This window comes from Capra hircus, chromosome 6 (genome assembly GCF_001704415.2).
Source record: "Capra hircus breed San Clemente chromosome 6, ASM170441v1, whole genome shotgun sequence".
Classification (NCBI taxonomy): Eukaryota; Metazoa; Chordata; class Mammalia; order Artiodactyla; family Bovidae; genus Capra; species Capra hircus.
In genome coordinates, this window is record NC_030813.1 from 72,903,378 (window position 1) to 72,928,153 (window position 24,776).

The window sequence follows — 24,776 nt, forward strand, 5'->3', positions numbered from 1 at the left end:
TAGTTTATGAAGGAAATCAACAAAGGAGGCGGGGCTGGCTTCTTTTCTGACCTCAGAGCCCGAGTTCGAGACACTGGGGGAATTAGGTGCTGCTACGTCTGGGCGCTGCCCCATCCAAAGCCCGGGCCCCCAACAGACTCCTTCGCCCAGGGGCGGGGCGCGCCAGGCGGCTACGCGCGAGGGCAGCGGCGGGGGCGTGTCCGGCGGGCGCGCGCGGGCGGTGAGGGGGCGTGTCCCGGGAGTGGCGGCGGCGGCGCGGGTCGGGTGCGCGGCGCAGCCTCCTGTGTTGGAATGTGCGGCTCCCGCGAGCTCAGGGCGCAGGAGCAGAGTAAGCGCCGCCGAGGCCTGGGGCCCCAGAGCCCGCTGTGGGTGGCGGCGGCGGCCCGCACCGCAGGGCGAGAGCCAGCGGCCTGAACACTCTGTGCAGCCCCACTGGGTCTTCGCGGGCTTCGACGGGCCCAGCGTCTAACTTTTCCACTGTCGCCCTCCCCTCCCCCGAAACTCCTGCAACAAAGAAAAGTAGTCCGTGAAGGAGCGGCGACGCGGGTCGTCGCCCCTCCTCGCCCAGGAAGGCCGGTAAGCGCGGCGCGGTCTGAGGCACGGTCGGGTGGGGGCGGCGGGCCGGCCGGGCGGCGGTGGCCGCGAGAAGGGGAGGGCGCGGAAGGACGCGGAGCGAGGCGCTGTCCAGGGCTGATTTGCAGATACTGTGGCTCGGGCGGCGGCGACCGCCGCGTCGGGCGGGGGCGGGCGGCCGGGCGGGATCGGGTTACATCGTCGCCGCCGGGGGGCTGGGCCGGGGGCGTCGGTGAGGGGCGGCGCGGCGCCTGGACCCCCTCCCCAGTCGAGGCCGGGCCGCCGCGCGGGCGCAGGCGCCGGGGATGTCTTGTCCTGAGGCCAGGAGCGGAGCTGCTTGGGGCCCTAGTCCTGAAACTAACTTCCTCTCGTGCTCCTCCTGCTCCGGGTCCCGCCGCAGCCCCTCGCCTGCCGGCGGCCCTCGCGTCTTCCTCCCTCCCCGGCCTCTCCCTTTCGCCGGAAGGCGCCGTTGAGTGCGGCCGGGCTGGTTGAGTCAGCCCGGGACCCGGGCGGTTCCGCCAATGGGGCTGGACAGCGATTTCTGCGCTCGGGCCGCCAGGCCGCCCAGGCCCTGCGTGCGGGGTCGTCTGGCCGCCGGAGTCGGCGGGGCCGGGGCGCGCGTCCCGCGGGGCGCCGTGGGGGAGTGAGCCTCAGACTTCCGGGGCGCAGGGGGCCCCCTCTGGCGCTCGGGGCCGGGCGCCTCGGGAGGGCGCGCGGAGGCTCCCGGCCCCCTGCGGAGGGCGAGCCCTGGGCGGGCAAGGAGCGGGGACGACGACGACGCGGCAACTTTGCTCACTCTTCCCGGACTGGGGCGCGCGGGCCGGGAGGGGGCAGCCTGGACTGAGACGACTCAACGGCGCCCCGAATTTGCCCGTCTCTCCGTCTTCAGTGGTGGGGAGCCCAGGAAACGCTTCAGGACGACTTGGTGTGTCGGTGGTGCAGTGAGCGGGCCGAAGCGAGGGCGCCGGAGTTTGCGAAGAGCTGCTTTGTGTTTGGTACGTATTTTGAGAAAATGGCCGAATGCCTATTTCAGTCAGGAATGCCGCGGCCGAGGCCGGCGCTGGTGAAGGCAGCACGTAGGATCCGAGCTGCACGTTGGGCTTTCGGGCTGTGCGCGGACGGCCTTCCTGAGCAACCTGGAAATGCCTGTGGGGATGGTAGTTAGGGTTTGGGGAGAATTAGGAATTACGAGTCGCCTGGGCTGTTTCGTTAAGGCCTTGGACAGCCTTTGCTGTGTGATGGCATTTGATTCCAACTTTCGTTGGTACCTATGACTCAACGAGTTTGTCTTTATGTGCTTGGGTGAAACTGATTACTTTCGGTATTTTGGGTGTAAAATTTTTTGAGTCCTTGCCACTTTGCTTTTTCTAATTCACAAGAGAACATCTAATTTGAGAATTAACACCTTTTAGGCTGCCGTCTATGGGGTTGTACGGAGTCGGACACGACTGTAGCGACTTAGCAGCAGCAGCAGCAGGTTGGAAAGTAATGAGGTTAAGACACTTTATTAAAAAGCCCAACGTTTTTTCAAAGTGGTTTTATTATGGCTCCTCGAGGCAGTTGAGTCAGATCAAACACAAGGCAAGAATGTTGCTGATTTGAGTTATTCAGTTATGGGTGTTTGAAAGCTCTTGTGTTTTCATTTGTGTATATTTGAATACACTAAACTTCCCTTTTCACAGGAAAAAAGATCTTTAATTTTTGTGTACTTTTAAACAGATCATCAAGAAAAGAAACTTAAGGAATACTTTAGTGGCATTATGTACTTTTTCAGAGTACATTGGACCCTTGAACAACAGGAATTTGAACTGCGTGGGTTCACTTATATGTGAATTTTTTTCAAGAAATATATTGGAAAATTTCTCATAGATCTGCAACATTTTGCAGAAGTCTACAGATGATACACATAGCCTAGAAATAGGAAAAATTTAGAAAAAGGTACATCATGAATGCATAAAGTATACATAGATAATAGTGTATTTTATCATTTACTACCATAAAATGTATACAGATCTAATAAAAGTTATCAACAATTACAGACCACGATGGCACCATTCCTGTCCAGAGAGATGTAAACAAATGTAAAGATCAATCATTCATCCATAACTGCATATTAACTGTGGTCCATACTATAGGTCTGTAATCATTTCATAGCTACTTCTTGTTGCTATTTTGGTGAGCCTCAAGTGTTGGAGGTATCCACTTAAAACGTCTTGTAAGTCTAATCATATCTGGGTGAGCAGTTCTCTCCAGTAAATTGTGCTTACAGAAAAAAAGCCACCTCTCCCATTTCCTGAGTGTTTTTCATTGTGTTTGGTGGGATACCAGAAACCTTGAATGACTCCACGGGACCCATATGAAGTGCCATTGGTGATGCTGGAAATGCTCCCAAGCAGTAAAGTCATGACATTAGAAGAAAAAGTTAAATTGCTTGATATTGACCATATCAAGTTCTGCAATTTCCATTACCCACCACTTCCAAGATCAGTGAATCTAGTGTAAGGGTTATTGCAAAAAAAAGAAAAGGAAATTTGGAGATTATCTCTGCATTTTTGCCAGCAGATATGAAAGCCTTATACTTTTTGTAAAATGCCTTCTGTCTGATATTAAAAATGCCTTTTTGGGAATTCCCTGGTTGTCCAGTAGTTGGGACACTTTTCACTGCTTGATGGTTCAGGTTTAATCCCTGGTTGGGAAACTAAGATACCACAAGCCACCAAGCTGCATGATGTAACCTTACAAAAAAAAATTTTTTTTTATGTGGGTATAGTTGTGAAAGGCATACCTATAGAGTAAATTGATTCGAGAAAAAGTGAAGTTACTGTATGACAACTTAAAGCAAAAGGAAAATGAAGTTTCTAAATCTAGAGACTTTAATGCTGGCAGAGAATGGTTTGGTAATTTTAAAAAGAGTTTTGGCTGAAAAAATATCAAGATAGCAGAACCAGCTTTGAGTTCCCAGATGCTGTTAACAAAATTATTGAAGAGAAAGGCTGTCTGCCTAAACAGGTTTTTAATACAGAGTAATGTGCCCTAGTCTGGAAGAAGTTGCAAAAAGCTCATTCATTACTAAAGAAGAGAAGTGAGCATTAATTCGAATTTAAGGCTGGTTGAAGACTAACTTGTTTTGTGCAAATTGAGTTTTTGATCAGGACTGTTCTTATCTATAAAGCTGCCAAGCCCACTTTTTTTTTTTTTTAAATGGAATTGTTTTTCTTTCATTCTTTGTCTTCCTTTCTTATTTTGGCTTGCACGATCTCAGTTCCCCCACCTCGGACTGAACCTTGGCCACTGCAGTGAAAGCCCAGAATCCTAACCATTAGGCCACCAGGGAACTTCATAAGCCCACTATCCTTAAAGATAAACACCAGTTACTATTCTTTTGGTTGTATAACAAGAAGGCCAGGGCAATGAGAATACTTATCTAAATTGGTTCCACTGATGCTTTATCCCTGATTATGAAGTACTTCGCAGTAACGGGACTGCATTTGAAGGTTCTTTGGTATTGGACAGTGACCCTGGCCACCTTAACCCCATGAGTTCAACATTGAAGGTGTCAAAGTGGTATTCATGTGTATGTGCTAAGTTGCTTCAGTTGTGTCCCACTCTTTGCGACCCTATGGACTGCAGTCTGTCAGGCTCTTCTGTCCATGGGATTCTTCAGGTAGAATACTGGACTGGTTTGCCGTTTCCTCTTCCAGGGGATCTTTCCAACCCAGGGATCGAACCCAGGTCTCTTATATCTACATTGGCAGGGAGGTTCTTTACCACTAGCACCACCTGGGAAGTCTGTCAAAGTGGTTCCCAAACACAGTGTCTTTGAGTAAAGCCTATATTAAGGTATCATAAAGACCTTGAAGTCTCATTACACATGGTACTCTGTAGAAAGGATTGTTGGTGCTATGGAAGACAACCCCGATAGAACATCATGAAAGTCTAGAAGGATCATACTGTTGAAGATGTTATCATTGTGATAGAAAAAACTATGAAGGTCATCAAGCCTAATAGAAATTTCTGCCAGAAGAGACTGTGTCCACGTGTTGTACATGAATTCACAGGATTTACAAGAGCCAATCAAGGAAGTCATGAAAGAGATAGTGGATATTGGAAAAAGGTTGCGGGTGGGGTAGATGAAAGGCTTCAAGATACATATTTTGGGAATATTCAAGAGTTAATAGATAGCATACCAGAGAAATTAATAGAAGTTAATTGGGAGGTGAGTCCTTTTGAACCAGTGCAAGACTGTAAGGAAAAAGACACGGAAGAAGCAGTGCCAGAAAACAAATTGACATTAGACAGTCTGGCAGCAAGGTTCCTTTTATTGAAGACTACTTTTGATTTCTTTTACAACTTGTCCCCTTGTATGATACAAACACTAAAACTAAAGCCCGTGGTAGAAGGATTAGTACCAAATAGAAACATTTTTAGAGAAGTAGAAAAGCCAAATTTGGACAGAAATTTAAGATATATTTCTCTCAAGTTACACCTCTTTCCACTTCCTCCACCTCTTCTCTCTCTGCACCTCCTTCTGCCTTCCCTTATACTTCCTCTGCCTCGTCTCACTGCTACTCCTGACTCAGCAAGAGCAACCCTTCCTCCCCCCACCCCCCTACTCAACAGAAGACAGGAGGATGAAGACCTTGATGAAGATCCACTTCTCTGCTTAATGAATGTTCATCACACCATTCAGTTAATAAACTTATCTGTCATGTATGTGTATGAATGTCTTGTGAAAATCTAGTAATTGTACACCAAGAGCTGGAAGACATTGTGTCATCACCATTGTTACCTAAGAATTCATTGTGTACAAGACTTGAGAAGGGTTTAAAGTGATATTTAATATGAAATTTATAATGTATTAGTTTTTCTACTGTTGTATAATTTTGCTTTTAAATAATTACATTACCTGGAACTTCCTTGGTGGTCCAGTTGTTAAGAATCCATGTGCCATAGCAGGGGATATAAGTTCAGTCCCTGGTCTGGGAGGATCCTACCCACATGCTGAGCAGCAATTAAGCCTATGGGCTTCAACTACTAAAGCCTGGGCTCTAGAGCCCCAGAACTGCAACAAGAGAAGCCACTGCAACTATAGAGCAGCCTCTGCTTGTCGAAACTAGAGAAAGTCAACACGCTGCAACGAAGACTCAGTACAGTCAAAAATAAATTTTCAGTCTAGTTCAGTCGCTCAGTCGTGTCCAACTCTGTGACCCCATGGACTGTAGCATGCCAGGCTTCCCTGTCCATCACCAACTCCTGGAGCTTACTCAAACCCATAGAATCGGTGATGCCATCCAACCATCTCCGGCTCTGTTGTCCCCTTCTCCTACTGCTTTCAATCCTTCCCAGTGTCAGGGTCTTTTCCAGTGAGTCAGTTCTTCACATAAGGTGGCCAAAGGATTGGAGTTTCAGCTTCAGCGTCAGTCTTTCCAATGACCATTCAGGACTGATTTCCTTTAGGATTGACTGGTTAGATCTCCTTGCAATACAAGGGGACTCTCAAGAGTCTTCTCCAACACCATTGTTCAAAAGCACCAATTCTTCGGCACTCAGCTTTCTTTATAGTCCAACTCTCACATCCATACATGACTACTGGAAAAACCATAGCCTTGACTAGAGGGACCTTTGTTGGCAAAGTAATGTCTCTGCTTTTTAATATGCTCTCTAGGTTGGTCATAGCTTTTCTTCCAAGGAGTAAGCGTCTTTGAATTTCATGGCTGCAGTCACCATCTGCAGTGATTTTGGAGCCCCCAAAAATAAAGTCTGACACTGTTTCCACGTCTATTTGACATGAAGTGATGGGTCTGGATGCCATGATCTTAGTTTTCTGAATGTTGAGCGTTAAGCCAACTTTTTCACTCTCCTCTCTCACTTTCATCAAGAGGCTCTTCCAGTTCTTCTTCACTTTCTGCCATAAGGGTGGTGTCATCTGCCTATCTGAGGTTATTGATGTTTCTCCCGGCAATCTTGATTCCAGCTTGTGGTTCATCCAGCCTGGCATTTCTCATGATGTACTCTGCATATGTTAAATAAGCAGGGTGACATTATATAGCCTTGATGTATTCCTTTCCCGATTTGGAACCAGTCTGTTGTTCCACGTCCAGTTCTAACTGTTGTTTCCTGACCTACATACAGATTTCTCAGGAGGCAGGTCAGGTGGTCTGGTATTCCCATCTCTTTCAGAATCTTCCACAATTTGTTGTGATCCACATAGTCAAAGGCTTTGGCATAGTCAATAAAGCAGTAGATGTTTTTCTGGAACTTTGCTTTTTCGATGATCCAGCAGATGTTGGCAATTTGATCTCTGGTTCCTCTGCCTTTCCTAAATCCAGTTTGAACATCAGGAAGTTCACGGTTCATATACAGTTGAAGCCTGGCTTGGAGAATTTTGAGTATTACTTGACTAGCATGTGAGATGAGTGCAATTGTGCAGTAGTTTGAGCATTCTTTGGTATTGCCTTTCTTTTGGATTGAAATGAAAACTGACCTTTTCCAGTCCTATGGCCACTGCTGAGTTTTCCAAATTTGCTGGCATATTGAGTGCAGCACTTTCACAGCATCATCTTTCAGGATTTGAAATAGCTCTACTGGAATTCCGTCACCTCCACTAGCTTTGTTGGTAGTGATGCTTCCTAATAAGGCCTGCTTGACTTCGCACTCCAGGATTCACTCTAGGTGAGTGATCACATCATCGTCATTATCTGGGTCATGAAGATCTTTTTTGTATAATTCTTTGTATTCTTGCCAGCTCTTCTTAATATCTTTTGCTTCTGTTAGGTCCTTAACCATTTCTGTCCTTTATTGTGCCCATCTTTGCTCGAAATGTTCCCTTGGTATCTAATTTTCTTGAAGAGATCTCTAGACCTCCCATTATATTGTTTTCCTCTATTTCTTTGCACTGATCACTGAAGAAGTCTTTCTTATCTCCTTGCTATCTTTGGAACTCTGCATTCAAATGGATGTATGTATCCTTTTCTCCTTTGCCTTTGGCATATTTTCTTTCCTCAGCTATTTGTAAGGCCTCCTCAGACAACGACTTTGCCTTTTTGCATTTCCTTTTCTTGAGGGATAGTCTTGATCACTGCTTCCTATACAATGTTAGGAACCTCTGACCATAGTTCTTCAGGTACTCTGTGTATCAGGTCGAATCCCTTGAATCTACTTCCACTGTATAATCATAAGGGATTTGATTTAGGTCATACCTGAATGGTCTAGTGGTTTTCCCTACTTTCTTCAATTTAAGTCTGAATTTGGCAATAAGGAGTTCATGATCTAAGCCACAGTCAGCTCCCAGTCTTGTTTTTGCTGACAGTATAAAGCTTCTCCATCTTTGGTTGCAAAGAATATAATCAGTCTGATTTTGGTGTTGGACATCTAATGATGTCCATGTGTAGAGTCTTCTCTTGTGTTGTTGAAAGAGGGTGTTTGCTATTACCAGTGCGTTCTCTTGGCAAATCTCCTGTTAGCCTTTGACCTGCTTTGTTTTGTACTCCAAGGCCAAATTTGCCTGTTACTCCAGGTATCTCTTGACTTGTAACTTTTGTATTCTAGTCCCCTATAATGAAAAGGACATCTTTTTTGTGTGTTAGTTCTAGAAGGTTTTGTAGGTCTTCATAGAAAAATAAATTCTAAAAAATATATAATAATTACATTACTATATGCTGTCTGAGAAACAGCATATCAGCCCATGATACATACATGCAGTTAAAAAAAAACTATTTCTAATACTGTGTTATGAAAATACCTTACACTATATGCTAAATAAAAATTTTATGACTCATTTGTTTGCATATCAGCTTGGCTACTGGGAAGCAGTCCTATTGATTGCAGTAGATTTCAGTAAAGCAGTCATATCGTTGCTTCAGTGTTACCAGTGCTTTGTTATAACTGTAAATGAGTATGAATTTCTTTTTCACAATATCTTTTCTCTGAATTCCAGGCAGACGCTTTAACCTCTGAGCCACCAGGGAAGCCCCTTCTAATGACTAGTGTTAGTAATATGTATAATATCTGCAGTATTTTATATCATACAGTATTGGTAAAGGTATGACAGGTGTAATTCATCTGGTACACAGGGGATGTATACTTACTGTATTTATGAATACAGTACTGGAAATGTAGTCCTTATGATTTTAACAACTTTTTCATGTATCTATTATATAAATGCATGTAACATGCAAAATACATGTTTACTGACTTATCCTTAAGGCTTCTGGTCAACAGTAGACTATTGGTACTCTTAGTTTTTGTGGAGCCAAAAAGAAGTGATTTTTAACTGTACTGGGGGTTGGTGCCTCTAACCCATTTGTACAAAGGTATATTTGATTTTAATTAGCACTAAAAATGAAGGTTACTTACATTTTTCCACCAGAAAAAGTAAAAGTGCTTGAGGGAAGGCACACCGTTGGCAGACTTAGTTGATGGATGAGTTGTGTCACACTTGATAGAATTTCTTATAGCGGATACAGAAAATTTTTTGATAACTGCAGTAAAGAGAGTTTGGACTTAGAAAATGATTTTAAAGACTGACATTCAGTAGTTAATGAAGCTGATTGAGTTAAAAGGTTATGTGGGAAAATGTATTAAGTTACAAAGAACCACAGTGATGTTTTAGTTTTACACTGGTAAATGTTGTGCTTAAACTGGTGCTTTTGTGTGTTTTTTGTTTTGTTTTGAATGCAGAGCACAGATATGGCCACCCAGGTAATGGGGCAGTCTTCCGGAGGAGGAGGGCTGTTCACCGGCAGTGCCACCATGGGCATGGCCTTGCCAAATGACATGTATGACTTGCCTGATCTCTCTCGAGCTGAACTGGCTGCGCCTCAGCTCATCATGTTGGCAAACGTAGCCTTAACTGGGGAGGTAAATGGCGGCTGCTGTGATTACGTGGTTGGTGAAGAAAGACAGATGGCAGAATTGATGCCTGTTGGGGATAGCAACTTCTCAGATAGTGATGGAGAAGGACTTGAGGAGTCTCCTGAGGTGAAAGGCCAACCCAATGGGCTGGAGAACATGGAACTGGAAAGTTTGGAACTCAGTGTTGTGCAGCCACAGCCTGTGTTTGAGGTAGCAGCTGCCTCAGAAACGTACAGCTCAAATAAAGACCTTCCTCAGGAAACACCCGTAGCAGAGGACAAGTGCAAGAACTTGAAGACCAAACCCTTCCGCTGTAAACCATGCCAGTATGAAGCAGAATCTGAAGAGCAGTTTGTGCATCACATCCGAGTTCATAGCGCCAAGAAATTTTTTGTGGAAGAAAGTGCAGAGAAGCAAGCAAAAGCCAGGGAATCCGGCTCTTCTACTGGGGAAGAGGGCGATTTCTCCAAGGGCCCCATCCGCTGTGACCGCTGTGGCTACAATACCAATCGCTATGATCACTATACTGCTCACCTGAAACATCACACCCGAGCCGGGGACAATGAGCGAGTCTACAAGTGTATCATATGCACGTACACCACAGTGAGTGAATATCACTGGAGGAAACACCTGAGAAACCATTTTCCAAGGAAAGTTTACACATGTGGGAAATGCAACTATTTTTCAGACAGAAAAAACAATTACGTTCAGCATGTTCGAACTCATACAGGTAAGAGTACCTTTCTTATTAAGTGTACTGTACCCCCCAGAATGGAGTGGTCTGAAAAATGTGAAAAATTTCAAATATCTCAGAAGTAAAGAGAATTAAAGATGGGTAAATCTCATCTTGGAAGTAAATTACATCTCAAAAGTAAAAAGTAAACATGGGTACCCACAGGTACCCATCACCTCTACCCAACAGTTATTAGTTATTAATATTTTATCACATTTGACAATTCATATTTTAAAATAACTATACTCCACTTCCACACAGTTCATCCATTTAATGTTAGAATGCATTGGCTTTAGTATGTTTGCAGAATTGTGCAGCCCATACCACAGTCAATTTTAGGACATGTTCACCCCAAAAGGAAGCACCTCTCAGTGGTTGCTCCCCATTTTCCCTAATACCCCTTATTTATTCACTTGTAAATTGACTTTCAAATCTTTGTAATTAACGGGTCTTATTTTTTGAAAGCAGTGTTTATAATATTGATAGTTGCCGTACATTTTCCGGGTAAGAATTGGTACCTTTAAGGACTGATTGCTGGTCTGAATAATATGGATAGCGTAACCTAATACTGTGCTCCTCCCATCAGCAGTGAGAAGGGCTGTGGAATGCTGTTTGCATCAGATCCCATTTGCAGTAGTTGTCACTCTGCAGCACTGAACCCTAGAGTGAGTCCTAGTGAGGAGAGGAATTGATGTTGAAGTGGTAGGCATAAACAAGAAGACTTGCAGATGAAATTCCATTACAAGAAAGACATGTGTAGCAAGATTTATAAACTCCAACAGATGGCTTCTGTGTAATTTAAAGCTTAAAATCTAGTTATATAAAAGAATTTGAAATCTCTTTGGAATTTGTTATAATCTGTGATTGTCTCTAGGCTTTGCAACCATTTTATCTCAAAAGTAAAAAAGTCTCAAAGTCACATGGCATAGGAAATGAGAGTAACTGGAGAATCCTACACCATTAATCACTTAAGAGTTTTAATTAAACAAACTGTTAGAAAACAAACTGTTAGACTAAGGTTAGACTAAACTAACCTTACTTGCAGTGTCATAAAACAAATCTCAGATACCATATACACTTTAGCCATAAGTACTTCATGTTCCTTTAACAGTCTTGTGAAAACTTTGGGGCCTAATTTATCATAGAATTGGCCATGATCTGTAGAGCTTTTAGGTAATAAGTGTGATATTCAGTGAAGTGCATGACTTTTACATATATACATTTATGAATTTTTAAAAATTGAGGTATTATTGACAATGATGAATTTTTACAAACATATATACTTAACAACCGCCATGCAAGTCACCATAAAAAATAATACCAGTGTGTTTATCTCATTAAATTTTTGGGGGGTGTCAGTTATATGTTTGAAAAGGAAACAGTTAAGTGTTTATTGAAAGCCTAAAGTATTGTACCCAGGGTCACATACAGCTAAGATTGAAACTTCTGTATCTTTTTTATAGATACTTATTATGGTAAGGGGCTGAGGATTTTCATTTGAGTCTTCAGTAGATTTTTCATTTTGTGGTTTTGCTATCTAACCAGTTCACAAATTCTACTTTGAAAGATGACATTTTTGCCTATACGTGTGAATGAAAAATAATTAGTGTTTCTAGAGTATTTATGCCTATTTTGGTGAGTTGCACAGATAGATGCAATCTATTTTGTTAGGAAGAATTTAAAAGTAAAGTATCTGTAGTTGATCCTTCATGTTAATCTTCATGGTATTAAATTTTTCTTAGCTTTTTTTGGTAACAACTTTACTGATACACAATTGATATACCATACAGTTCACTGTGAACTGAACTGTTCGGAACACTTCATATCAATGGAATCAGATAATACGTGGCCCTCAGTGGCTACCTTCTTTCACTTACGTTTTCAAGGTTCATCCACATCAAACGTACAGTACTTGTTTTCCTTTTGTTGCCAAATACTTCTCTAAAATGGGTAAGCAACATTTTGTTTTTCTATTAGTTAATGGATTTTTGGATTATTTCCACTTTTTGGCTATTGTGACTAATGCTGCTGTTGCCATTCTTCTGCAAGGTTTTGTGTAGACATATGTTTTTATTTTTCTTAGGTAAATATACACCTAGGAGTGGAATTGCTTAGCCATATGGTAATTATGTTTAATCATTTGAGGGACTGACAAGCTGTTTTCCAAAGTGGCTGCACTATTTTACAGTCCCACCAGCACTGTATTAGGGTTCTAAATTCTCCACAACCGAACAAATAAATGTTAATTTCTGTTATTTTGATTATAGCCATCCTGGTGGGTGTGAAATCATCTCACTGTGGTTTTGATTTACATTTCTGTTGTGACTAATGATATTGTGCATCTTTTCAAGTGCTTGTTGGCAATTATGTATCTTTTTACATAAATACATTTCAACATTTTTTAATCTCCGAATTCTTTTAGGCTAAAGTAGGCATCCTGTTGCCATGAGCTATTTATGTCTAATCTACAGGTATTGGCTAATAATAGCTGGATAGTTACTAGGAACACATTTCACACTTATCGCCACATTCTTTCTTTTTTTCTCTTTGTCTTTCCTTTCCTTGTTCCATGGGTTTTTTGTTTGTTTTTTGTTTTTGGCCAAGCCACATGACATGTGGGATCTTTAGTTCCCCTACCAGATATTGAACCTGTGCCCCCTGCAGTGGAAGTATGGAGTCTTAACCAATTGACTGCCGGGAAAGTCTCTCGTTGTCCCTTGTTATGAGGTACATCTGCTGCTGTAATGCATAATATAGACAGAATAATAACGTATTTATTGAAGGCTCTATGTGTCAGGCACAGGGCTGAAGGCTATCCATATATTATCTTAATTTAAATTCTCACAATTCTAGAAAGTGGAGATACTGTTACTTTTATAGATGAGGACGCTTGCCTGAGGTCCTAATTGTTATCTTGTGGCCCAAAAATAGACAAATGTCAAGATTTTTTTTAGTATATTTTGTGGTCGACAGCCCGTGTCCAAAACGCACAAATTTTCTGCCTTTGAGGCTTAAATTTCTTAGTAGTTAATCACTGTTCCCTTGAGTTGCTGTCAGTCCCCGTAGCTTTATGAGTATAACTGGGACTTCCCTGGTGGTGGAGTGGTTAACTCCATGCTCCTAGCGCAAAGGGCATGGGTTCGATCCTTGGTCTGGGAACTAAGGTCTCACATGCTGAACTGAGCAGCCAAAAAAAACCCCCCAAAACTCAGTATTAAATAATGTATGTATGTATTGTTAGTGAGAATTGTAATTGTCTTATTTTATCATTTGAACATTAATCACTGTATTTTTGTAGGTGAACGTCCATACAAATGTGAACTTTGTCCTTACTCAAGTTCTCAGAAGACTCATTTAACCAGGCATATGCGTACTCATTCAGGTTGGTAAGAAATGGGAACTTTTAAAATCATTTTTAGTAAACTACCATTATAAAGAAGTTGTTCTATACTTGGAACTAGATCATTACTTATGATTTATTTTTAATGTAATTTGGGTATTTATGTATATTTTTAATGTAATTTCAGTGTGTGGTTGCTGGGTTCCAGGGATTCCTTGTTAGTTGCTTAGTTCCTGACATTTGGTTTTGTTCTCTTGAGAATTGTTAAGGTTTCCAAAGATTGATTTACAAAAGCCAAACTTTAAGGAGTGATTGATAATCTATGATCCCAATTTATTCACTTATAATAAATAAAATATAGGACTATAACACCTGGGAGAATTGTCCACCCTAGAACTGAAATGACCATGATCACCATCCAGAATTGGCCCCCATTATGAAGGTATGAAGATGGCAAAGTTAAAAAGTCAGTATTTGTGTAGGTGGTCTAGAATGGATAATTATTTCATTTTTGCCACACTAACCCTTTGGAGGTCCTAATATGATCCACAACTCTTCTTTTCTAATTCTCAGTAGATATGTTACCATTTCATCTTGGATGAAATATTTAGAACTGGAGGGAATGCATCTGATTTACATGTCCCTTTGTAATATTTTTGTAGGTATCATACTGGATAGTTCTTCCATCCTGCTAGCATAGGAATTCATTTTGAATATTTTCCATTTATGAGCACAGTGACTGTTTGTTAAAGGGAATTAACATCTTACTGAATTCTGTCATGGACTACTTATGTTTAAGATGGAAAAATAATTTTTTCAGCAAAAACTATTTTCCTTCCACTGAGTACTTGGTGATTATTATGGAGGCACTGTTTTTTTTTTTTTCTTCTCTTGGCCAAGTGGCTTTCAGGATCTTAGTTCTCCAATCAGGGATCAAACCTGTGCCCACTGCAGTGGAAGCATGTAGTCCTAACCACTGGGCCACCAGTGAATTCCCTGAAGGCACTATTTTTAATAGCTGAGTCATTTGAAACATATTATGGTTTGAGAGTCTTTTTGTGAAGTTTGAATAATTTTTTTAAAGATTTATTGATTCATTTTATTTATTTATGTTTTTTGGCTGCGGTGGGTCTTTGTGGCTGCACTTGTGCTTTCCCTAGTTGCAGAGAGACTACTCTTTGTTATGGCGCATGGACTTCAGTAGTTGTGGCACATGAGCTGAGTAGCGCTGTGGCATGTGGGATCATCCCAGACCCGGGGATCAAACTGGTGTCCTTTGTGTGTTGTAAGACAGATTCTTAACCACTTGACCACCAGGGAAGCCCTAGAATAACTTTTTAAGCATATTTTATTAAGGTTTTATTTACCCACACGAAAATGCACGTGTTAGGCATATAGGTCAGTGATTTTATGTATGCTTTCTCTTGTTTGACTGCCATTTTGGTGTAGACATGAAATGTTTCTACTACCCTTAGAAAAATTCCGTCCTTACCCTTTCTAGTCAGTACTGCCATATTCTTCCATCAAGTGATACTCTGATTTCTATTAAAGATTTAACATCTTTCTGTAAAATGTTTCTGAGAGTCATTCCATTCTGCGTTAACAGAATGTTGTGTTTATTGCTGAGTAGTTCACCCCTATTACTCTTGAATTAGAAGTTCCTGTGTTATTCTGTCTGGACTCTACTTGATAAGAATGTGTATAGCTTGTAAAACTCCCTTTTTGAATTTGCTTTACATGTATAACTTAATTTGGGAATGATAAAACAGATACCTGGCACATTTATAAAGATGAAAAACAGGTAAAAATTTTTACTAGAACTGTAAAAGGAAGTTAAGTTAAAACTGTTGGTACAGGGCAAAAGAATTTTCATTCAGCTAGATATTAATAAACTAATCAACTTGATGAATTGATCTTCCAATGCAACAGATTTAATGGCAGTAAAGCAAAAATATGGGTGGGGTAAATGAAGCAAATAAATGATGCCATTGGAGCTTAAAACAGAGTACTAGGAACTCCATTTCTTGATCATTTCACAGGTGGATGATTGCATCTTGCTTGATGCTGGCTATGAAAATGCTCTCATTCATTAGGGCTTATAAAGTGGTGACATTTTCTTTATAATTCTTTTAAGAGCACAAATATTTTCCTAACGAGAGCGACTTCATTCATCAGCTCTTTGTTTACTCAAAGGTAAGGTTTATATAGTAAGGCAGGATAAGCATCTGAAATCTTCCTTTGTGTTTACCTGTTCTATAATACACCAGTTCATTCCAAAAGTCATAAATTACAGGTAATATGTATTGACTGTTTGGCCATCTGTTCTACACTTAAGTGCTTTATATGGATTAGATTATTTATAGCTTACAACACATAAGAATAGTTTACACATGAAGAAATTGAGCCTTAGAGAGTTTTCAGTACCTTGCTCAAGACCTTACAGTAAGTTGCAGAGCCCGTACTTGATCTCTGTAGGTATTCTTACTGTAGAACAAGTTCTTAACCGTTATGTCACATATCTTGTTTCCCCCATTCTGTTTCTGTATATATTAAGTAGATGTTTGTCTCCACTGAAGTCATTCAATGGAAAGGACAAAAAAGGGGCCAAGTGGAGAGTAATGTAGCATGTTGTTAGAAACCTCTCTTTATGAATCTGTTACTGGACTAATGTGGAAAAGAGCTTATAGTTTGACATACTTGGATAAGTTTTTGTTTTTGTGGTCAAGTATCCTGTAATCAGATATCTTCTGATCATGTAAAGCTTATTATCTATGGTTTTACTTAATGTCTGAGTAGTTTGGCTTTACGAAAAAATTTAAAAGATTTTATGTGAATTTGAGAATGTTGAGAGATGAATTTTCATAAATGTCAATTTCCATTTTTCTGCTATGCATTCCATTGGACCAGTGGGGTATGGATACCGTTTGGTAATATTTGCTAGAGTGTGATCTAGATGGGTATGTATTCAGGTAGAATGAGTTAAATCTTATGCCTTTAATTTGGGGGTGGGAGGGCTTCTGGTCTTGTATGTGCCTGTGATTATAACTTGTGCTTATTTTATATGCCATATCTATTTGTATGCCCCTGGTTTCTTTGCTCATTTGTTAGAAGAAAGTGGGAGAAAATCTAGAAAGGATTTCTGGCTTGTTATATTTTGCTGTAGAATAGCAGCTCTGGCAGTGGAAAAATTTGCTGAGTGAAATCTGATTCAACTCTGCTATGATGGACAAAGGGTCAAAGCATTGTTTTAACGCTTTCACATAAAGGTCTGGGAGTGTGGCCTAGAGTAGGAAGTATTTCTTTTGAAGTCTCAAGGTTTATCTTAAATGTATGGGAATTTTATGTTCTGTTCCTTTATACATTTGTTTTAACTACATAAAAACATTAAAAGTATGTTACCTTTTTGAGTGCCTTTGCCCAAAAATTAGCATCAAGAGCCTAAGTCACTTTTTCAGTAATTGTATATTTCTTCATGTATCTGTGTTCTTTAAGAGTGTTTGAGAGCCCTAACTTGATGAACTTTTTAGAAGATGATTAAGATAATTATTCCTTTGTTTAGGATGAGAATCAGAAGTCAAGGGATAGAGGAAAGATATACAAATAAATACGAAAGATATACAAATAAATATGGTAAATTGCATGATCAAGTCTTCATGAAATAGTTTTGGTGGTTTTGTTTTATATCTATCCACACTTCTTGATGAACATATTTGAATAAATCTTGAATTCATTTCTTAATGTGTGCCTTCTGTAACATCTCTTGTCTACCTTCAGGTGAGAAGCCATTTAAGTGTGACCAGTGCAGTTATGTGGCCTCTAATCAACATGAAGTGACCCGCCACGCGAGACAGGTTCACAATGGGCCTAAACCTCTAAACTGCCCACACTGTGACTACAAAACAGCAGACAGAAGTAACTTCAAAAAACACGTGGAGCTACATGTTAATCCGCGGCAGTTCAACTGCCCTGTATGTGACTATGCAGCTTCCAAGAAGTGTAATCTGCAGTATCATTTCAAATCTAAGCATCCTACTTGTCCTAATAAAACCATGGATGTCTCAAAGGTGAAACTAAAGAAAACCAAGAAGCGAGAGGCTGACTTGCCCGATAACAAAATCACCAGTGAGAAAACAGAAACAGAGCAGACAAAAGTAAAGGGGGATGTGACAGGGAAGAAAAACGAGAGGCCTGTAAAAGTGGAGAAGAAAGAGAATGTTTCAAAAGAGAAGAAGCCTTGTAGTAATGCCTCAAGCCAAGTGACCACCAGAACGCGCAAATCTGCCATGGAAGGTAAGGAAGTGGATGTGTCCCCGGGAAACAATTCAGAAAAAAGCTGCAAAAGCAAGAAAAGCAAAAGGAAGGTGGAAGCTGAAGCCCATTCCTTACAAGAGCCTGTTAATGATGAGGAACCTGTGACAAAAAAGAAAAAGAAGGCAGAAAGCAAATCGAGAAATAGTCAGGAAGTGCCAAAGGGTGACAGCAAAGTAGAGGAGAATAAAAAGCAAAACATTTGCATGAAAAACAGTACAAAGAAGAAAACTGTGAGAAGTAAATCCTGTAGGAAAAGCAGCCAGCCTGCTCAGAGGAGGCCCACTCAGATGGAGTCTGCTCAGGTGGGGTGTGTTCAGACGGAGCCGCTCCCGCCTCCTTCTCCTCCCCCTCCCCCTCCCATGGGGTGTGGTGAGGTCAAGGCTGTCCAGAAGGGGCCTATTCACATGGAGCCATCTCCTCCCATGGAGCCTGTTCAGGTGACCCCTGTTCAGATGGAGCCTTCTCCTCCTCTTCCTCCTCCTCCCCCAGAGCCTGCTCAGGTGGGGTCTGTTCAGATAGAGCCTCCTCCGCCCCCTCCCCCTGTGGGGGATGCTGAGATCGAGGTTGTTCAGGAGGAGCCTGTTCAGACAGAGCCACCTCCTCCCACAGAGCCGGTCCCCAGAAGGTCTCCTCGAAAAGATAACAGAAAGGAAAAGTCCAGCATGCTGAGTGAAATGGCACGGAAGGAGCAAGTGCTTATTGAGGTTGGCTTAGTGCCTGTTAAAGACAAGCAGCTTCTAGAAGAAAGTGCGAGTGCGCAGGATCTCTTCGCACCATCACCACCCCTGCCAAAGGAAAAGTTAAAAGGGGAAGAATCGGAAGACCAAAATGTGTTCCCTGCAGGCGAAGGAAATAAAGAAGCCCCTCTTGAAAAAGTGGGAGCAGAAGAGGCAGATAAGAGTCTGGCTGGTGTTGCTGCTGTTATCAAGGAATCTGCCAACACTTCATCCTCTGAACAAAACTTGAATATGCCAGAGGGTGAAACTTCAGAGGATAAACCTCAGGCTGAAGCTATGCTGTGTGCAATGGAGACGGACACTGATGAGAAGCAAGCAGAGAATTTCCCCAACAGAGACTCGGCAGTTGAAGAACCAGTTTCACCACCACTGCCTTCTCTACCGCTAGAAAAACATGAAGCCGTGTCCACAACTGCTGTGGCATCACCTCCTGTCACCGTGGCAGTAAATGAGCCTCAGGAAATGGATGAAGACGAAGGCATCCACAGTCATGATGGAAGTGACCTAAGTGACAACACGTCAGAGGATAGTGATGATTCTGGATTGAACGGGGCTCGGCTAGTTCCACAGGAGACCAGTGGGAAAGATGGAAAGGATGCCTTGGCTGTCAAAGTGGCCGAAGGAGATTTCGTTTGTATCTTCTGTGATCGTTCTTTTCGAAAGGAAAAAGATTACAGCAAGCACCTCAATCGCCATTTGGTCAATGTGTACTTCCTTGAAAAGGCAGCTCAAGGGCAGGAGTAATGAAACTCTGGTCAAGGCTTCAGTTCTTAGTGTATAAGGTCTCTGACATTTTATATTCATTTGGAGTAGTAGCCTTTTGTTTTTAAAATTAATTACTGTCCAATTTTGATTTTTAAGTGGCACTCTTTTTCTTAGGACTCCGTGTACCTATTGATGTACACATTTTAGTAAATCCAAGGGAGTTACTGTAGCAGACATCTAAATCTGTAAGCTTTTTTCTTTTTTTTATCTCTTTTTGCTTTTAATTGAACTAAGGTGGCCAAGGTGGTATTAGAGCATTTTGTCTATTTGTTCAGCTATATAACTTACCAGTTTTTTCTTCATGTCTGTCTTCCTATTTCACTTTAGTTTATTCTTTGTTTATAGCCCTATAAAAATTGGCTTACTTAAACACAAAATGACTTGAAGAATTTGCCTGCTTTATATAAAGTTAGCACTTTAAAATTGTTCTAGCGATAAGACAGACATTGAATTTGAAGAAAAATTCTCCCAACAATGGATGTTCTATCAATCCAGGTATTTACCTTCCTGAATTTTGATCAGTATGTATGTTTATTTGTGTATGTGTTAATTGTCATAAAAACAATGATTTTGGTGGGTTTTTTGTTTTTGTTTTGGTGCTTTAATGCCTTAAGATGTTGCACATTGTTTTTTTTTAACCTATGCAGTTAAGTTTTTTCTAGAAATAGCATTTGCATTGGAATACTTTATATATGCATGTTTATTTTGATCTCTCTGGAGGGATGCTTTTTAGTCTTGTTTGCAAAAGGAGCAGTTTTCTTTTTCCTGCCACAGTTGTCTTTTTTGCAGAATAGTAGTCTGTGCAAATTTGTGAGCAAATGAAAGATGCAGATTTAGTCCATTGATTTTGATTTTAACATCTATGCCAGAATCTGTATTTCATATAAGTTATTTATTTTAAATTGATGTAGTGAGTTCACACCTTTCAGTTTGAACTTTGCAGTAAATAAACCACTAGATCTATGTTGAATGGATTTTTATCTCAAATACCAACCATAAGTAAACTTTTTGGCCTGTCTTAGTACATCTACTTCCTCAATGTGTGGTGTTAAGTTGTATCTTATAGGAAACCTCTTTTCCTATATGGTTGTGTTTATTTATATGCCTGCTCCGCTGAATAAATAACTATAATTTTAATTTGGAAACTGCAAATCTGGAACTAGGAGGCATAATTACTCCTTCAAGTTATACAGAGTATCAGTTTGTGAGATTCCAAAGCCATAGCAATTACACAGAAAACCTAGGATGAGAAAGGTAGTATGAGTGCTGGTAAACCAGCTGCTACTTCCTGTGAATATAGTGATAAAGGCTGGCGAAAACTGAAGTTCAGTCCAGATTGAAAAATCACACTTTCTCAGGGATCTCCTCCAACTAGTGGATGTCCTGGCTGTTATTGGGACAGCCTTTTGCTACAGGTGAGGCCTCAAATGAATAGCTATTTTGGTGTTCCTACGGGACCACTTTGTATGGAAAAGAGTATGTGCCCCAAACTTGCTGGTAGGTTCTTTGGCCAGTCACCAAAGAATATGAAAGAATCTAACATAGGTTTTTTGTTTTTCCTTGTAAAAAAAAAGTATGATTCCAGTAAGGAACCTTGATTCTTATCCTCCCAGGTTCTATTCTGAAGTAATCACTTTATATGTTGTTTGTTTTCTTTTGTCTGGTGGATCTCTGAGGCAGGTTTCAGGGTTTGGCAATGCAACATGAAAAATTAGGAAAAAGTATTAAACTGTGTGTGGAAAACTAGTTATTCTGAGAGTGAGTGTTTAAGGTAAAGGACATTTGAACTTGGAATTGACTGGGAGGCCAAAGATTTAAAGAAGCAGAAAAATTTCTCAAGATATGAGTAAGTTGTGTATTTTTGTTGTGTGTTTTCTGTACATAATAGGGATTTGTAAATGATGTTGAATTCTAGGTGAATTCTCAGCTCTGACAATCATTGTCAAACAGATCAAGCTGCAGATATTTATGTTTTAAAACTTAAATTATAAAGCTAGTTAAACCTTTTTAACAACTAGATTTAATGTTCATGAGTACATTTTATATTAAAACGTTACCTTTTCCAGTATATACAAAAATATTCATATTAAGTACAAATTGGAGATTGGGAATCAGTTTGGATTCTTTTGATACCTCAAAAGAAAAAAAATTGACTTCTGGGGAATTGGATGTATTTTCTTATCTAGATTTTAAGACTAGAATGCCAAAACCAAAAATATGAAAGAAATTAAAACCCCTCATTAAAGTGATTTGTGAAAACATTGTTACTGGAAATTGAATGGACTTGAGGCCTTTCTTCCAGAAAACAAGGACTTGTTTGTCAGGCCTATATTAGGTTCTGAACCTTAGTGCCATGTATTCTTATTAAAAATCGTTTGATTAAAAAAATTGTTTCATTGAAAAGTATATTAGTAATATGAACTTCTGGTCTAGTTCTTCCATTTGAAAAATGTGCTGTTTGCTTGGGACTATTTGAATCTTTTATTTTCTCAGTTGCCCTTCCACTGGATAGGATTGAAGCTAGACTTTTCCCTTTTGATAAAGGAATAAAAAGTAAACATGTTGTTTGTAAACTGATATTTAGTATTAAAGGTTGAAATATTTAGAATACCTTTATAAGCCTAATCCTAGGTAGCTTTGTAAAATATATCTCTTAACTGTCTTTTGAACCTATGTTCACATTGCTTTTCGGGATATTTTAAGTTTTTTTCCTCTTTTGAGAGCTGCTTCATTGAGGCTTTTTTTTTTTTAAATTGAAGCGTAACTCATAAAGAGCTACCCTTTTTTTTTTTTTTTAAATTAGGCTTCTTTTTAACTATTGCCGTATGTTTTGCTCTAGTCTTCCAAGAAAGGCCATTTTATTTTTTAGAGTCACTTCTAAAATCACATGGTCTTTAACTTTGGGGACTCTTGCATTTGAGTGCTAATTCAGATTTAAGCCTAAGTAACCTCAATTGCCTCTCCCCCCAAGAATGTTGACAATGGAAGAAATACTTTGCTGTAGTTCTGGACTAAAAAGCTGGGGAAGAAACTTCATTTTCTTTTTTGCACATATCAGAAAAACAGCTACTGTGCAGAGTTTTCTTTTTGACTTCAGCTGATGAACTGGATTGATAGCATTAATTCAGATTTAAGAGATTATCTGAATCTTGGTTTGAATAGATTTGGGATCTGCATGTAATATTAATTAGATCAGATAGCTTTTTTATATTTTCACATGTATACATAGGCTCTCCCTACCCTTATCAACATCATTAGTTACTGAACTTTGTGAACTGGCATTGAAACATTACAGCAATGTTTTGTTGTACCAGTTGTATAAACTTTTACAGTGCAATACATGGTATTTTTCAGAGACAAACCAAAGGTTTATTTCTCAAGGTTCCTGCTGTTTGCTTAAGCAGCGTTTGATGGAGAATCTTTTATATACATTTTTAATAGATGAAAAACCAGATTGCAAATCCTTTTTATTGTTTTTGTTTTTTGATGCAAACCATGTACCAGGTTTTTGGTCCCAATTGTGTAGGATAAATTAAATTGCATTCTATTAACCCATATGAGTGTATTCCTGTAAGCATAGTAATGTTGAAATAAAGTTTTAAAAAGCATGTTATGCCTTTGTTTATTTGTGGTACATCAGATGGTCAAATTTATTTGGCTGGAACTAGAAGTAAATTAATAATTCTCAGAACATTTTCACTCAGATAATCCAGGGTAAATAGAAAGGTACTGAAAATCTCTGGGGATAACCAGTCCGTGGGTAGAAGTCCAAAGCTTCTCTTCCTATAATCTGCTTTCTGGGAAGTGGATATGTAGTAGGTAGGGGAGAAACAACCTGAAGACGATTTATAGGAGATTATATACTTCCCAATCACAGGTCCCTTAACAGTCATCATCTACATGTCTGTTCTCAGTAGTAAGCCTGCTATTGGTAAATATTCACTCATTGGAAAAAGATGCATTGAACAGAAAATAAGATGAGTTACACTGAATGTTCACTGAGTGCTAGGGCACTATTTTGACTCTAATTTTACTCTAATGGAAGTCTGAGAAGGAAATGAAGTCCAAGGGAAAATGATAAGCCATATTATGAGGTTCTGGTTCTTATGTTACTGGAAATGATTGTGCTTTATGTTGGAAAACGGTGTTGAAGACTTAGGTATTTCTTAGGTATTTCTGTGGACTTGAGAGAAAAGGGAGAACAAGTTGGAGAAACATCAGAACAACTGGATTGCATTCTGTCCTGATGGAGTAAGTGACCTCAAAGTTCATGATTCAGGAAGGGGTATTTAAACGTTATTGATGTGCGACTTGTTTGTTACCGTTAAGTGTGTTACCGCAGGTGTGTTTTTCCAGTCCCTTGCTATTCCCTTCTCAGAGCCTCACCCTGTTATGATTTTTACAAGTATCCGTTTTTCACTTAATCTTTGGCCGTCCTTGTATTCTGCCCAGGGGGAGTTACGTACAGTACAGTAGTGGGCCCCCCTCCAAGGGTATTCATTCTCAGCTCCATAAAGGTAGGTTTGTGGAGAGGCTAACAACAATGTACTGATCTGTAATCAGGGGAAGTTTCAGTGTAAACAAAATTGCTTATTTAAAGGATTATTATTGATGTTTGCTGTATCAAGTGCTCTGTGGCCCTTACAGTTAGAGCTGGGTTCACTGTGGGCCTCTCTTCCTTACAACTATAATTTTGCAAATTACTTTTAACTTTGTTAAATCTGTTTCTTCATCCTGAAAATGAGGTCATATGGTACTTGTATCCATAGGGTGACTCTTTAAGTGTTAAATGCTTTTGTTGGGTTTTTAAAATATTTTTTTGACTGTGCTACACCAAGCTTGGGGGAATCTTAGGTCCCTGATCAGGGACTGAACCTGGGCCACAGCATTGGAAGGGCTGAGTCCTAATTACTGGACCGCCAGGGAATTCCTGAGTGTTAAATATAATTCCAGCTGAGCTATTTCAAATCCTAAAAGATGATGCTGTTAAAGTGCTACACTCAATATGCCAGCAAATTTGGAAAACTCAGCAGTGGCCACAGAAGTGGAAAAGGTCAGTTTTCATTCCAATCCCTAAGAAGGGCAATGCCAAAGAATGTTCAAACTATCGCACAGTTGCACTCATTTCACAGGCTAGCAAAATAATGCTCAGAATTCTCCAAGCTAGGCTTCAACAGTATGTGAATGAAGAACTCCCAGATGTTCAGGCTGGATTTAGAAAAGTCAGAGGAACCAGAGATGAAATTGCCAACATCCGTTGGATCATAGAAAAACATCTGCTTCATTGATTATGCTAAAGCCTTTGACTCTGTGGATCACAACAAACAGTGGAAAATTCTTCAACAGATGGAAATACAGACCACCTTACCTGCATCCTGTGAAACCTGTATGCAGGTCAAGAAGCAACAGTTAGAACTGGACATGAAACAATAGATGGGTTCCAATTTGGGAAAGGAGTACGTCA

General features: G+C 40.4%; 1 protein-coding gene across 3 annotated transcripts; it reads left to right on the forward strand.

Moving 5' to 3' along the window:
* LOC102181107 (RE1-silencing transcription factor) lies at positions 234–22,920 on the forward strand. 3 transcript variants are annotated; one of them, XM_018049494.1, is made up of 5 exons: positions 234–576; positions 1,463–1,568; positions 9,253–10,156; positions 13,458–13,541; positions 17,274–22,920. In XM_018049494.1, the coding sequence occupies exons 3-5, from the start codon at positions 9,262–9,264 to the stop codon at positions 19,289–19,291; spliced, it is 2,997 nt and encodes a 998-aa protein (XP_017904983.1). In that variant the 5' UTR covers positions 234–576; positions 1,463–1,568; positions 9,253–9,261; the 3' UTR covers positions 19,292–22,920. The 3 variants fall into 3 exon arrangements, with proteins under 3 accessions (XP_017904983.1, XP_017904984.1, XP_005681702.2); XM_018049495.1 differs by lacking the exon at positions 1,463–1,568; XM_005681645.3 differs by lacking the exon at positions 234–576 and having other exon boundaries at positions 1,241–1,568.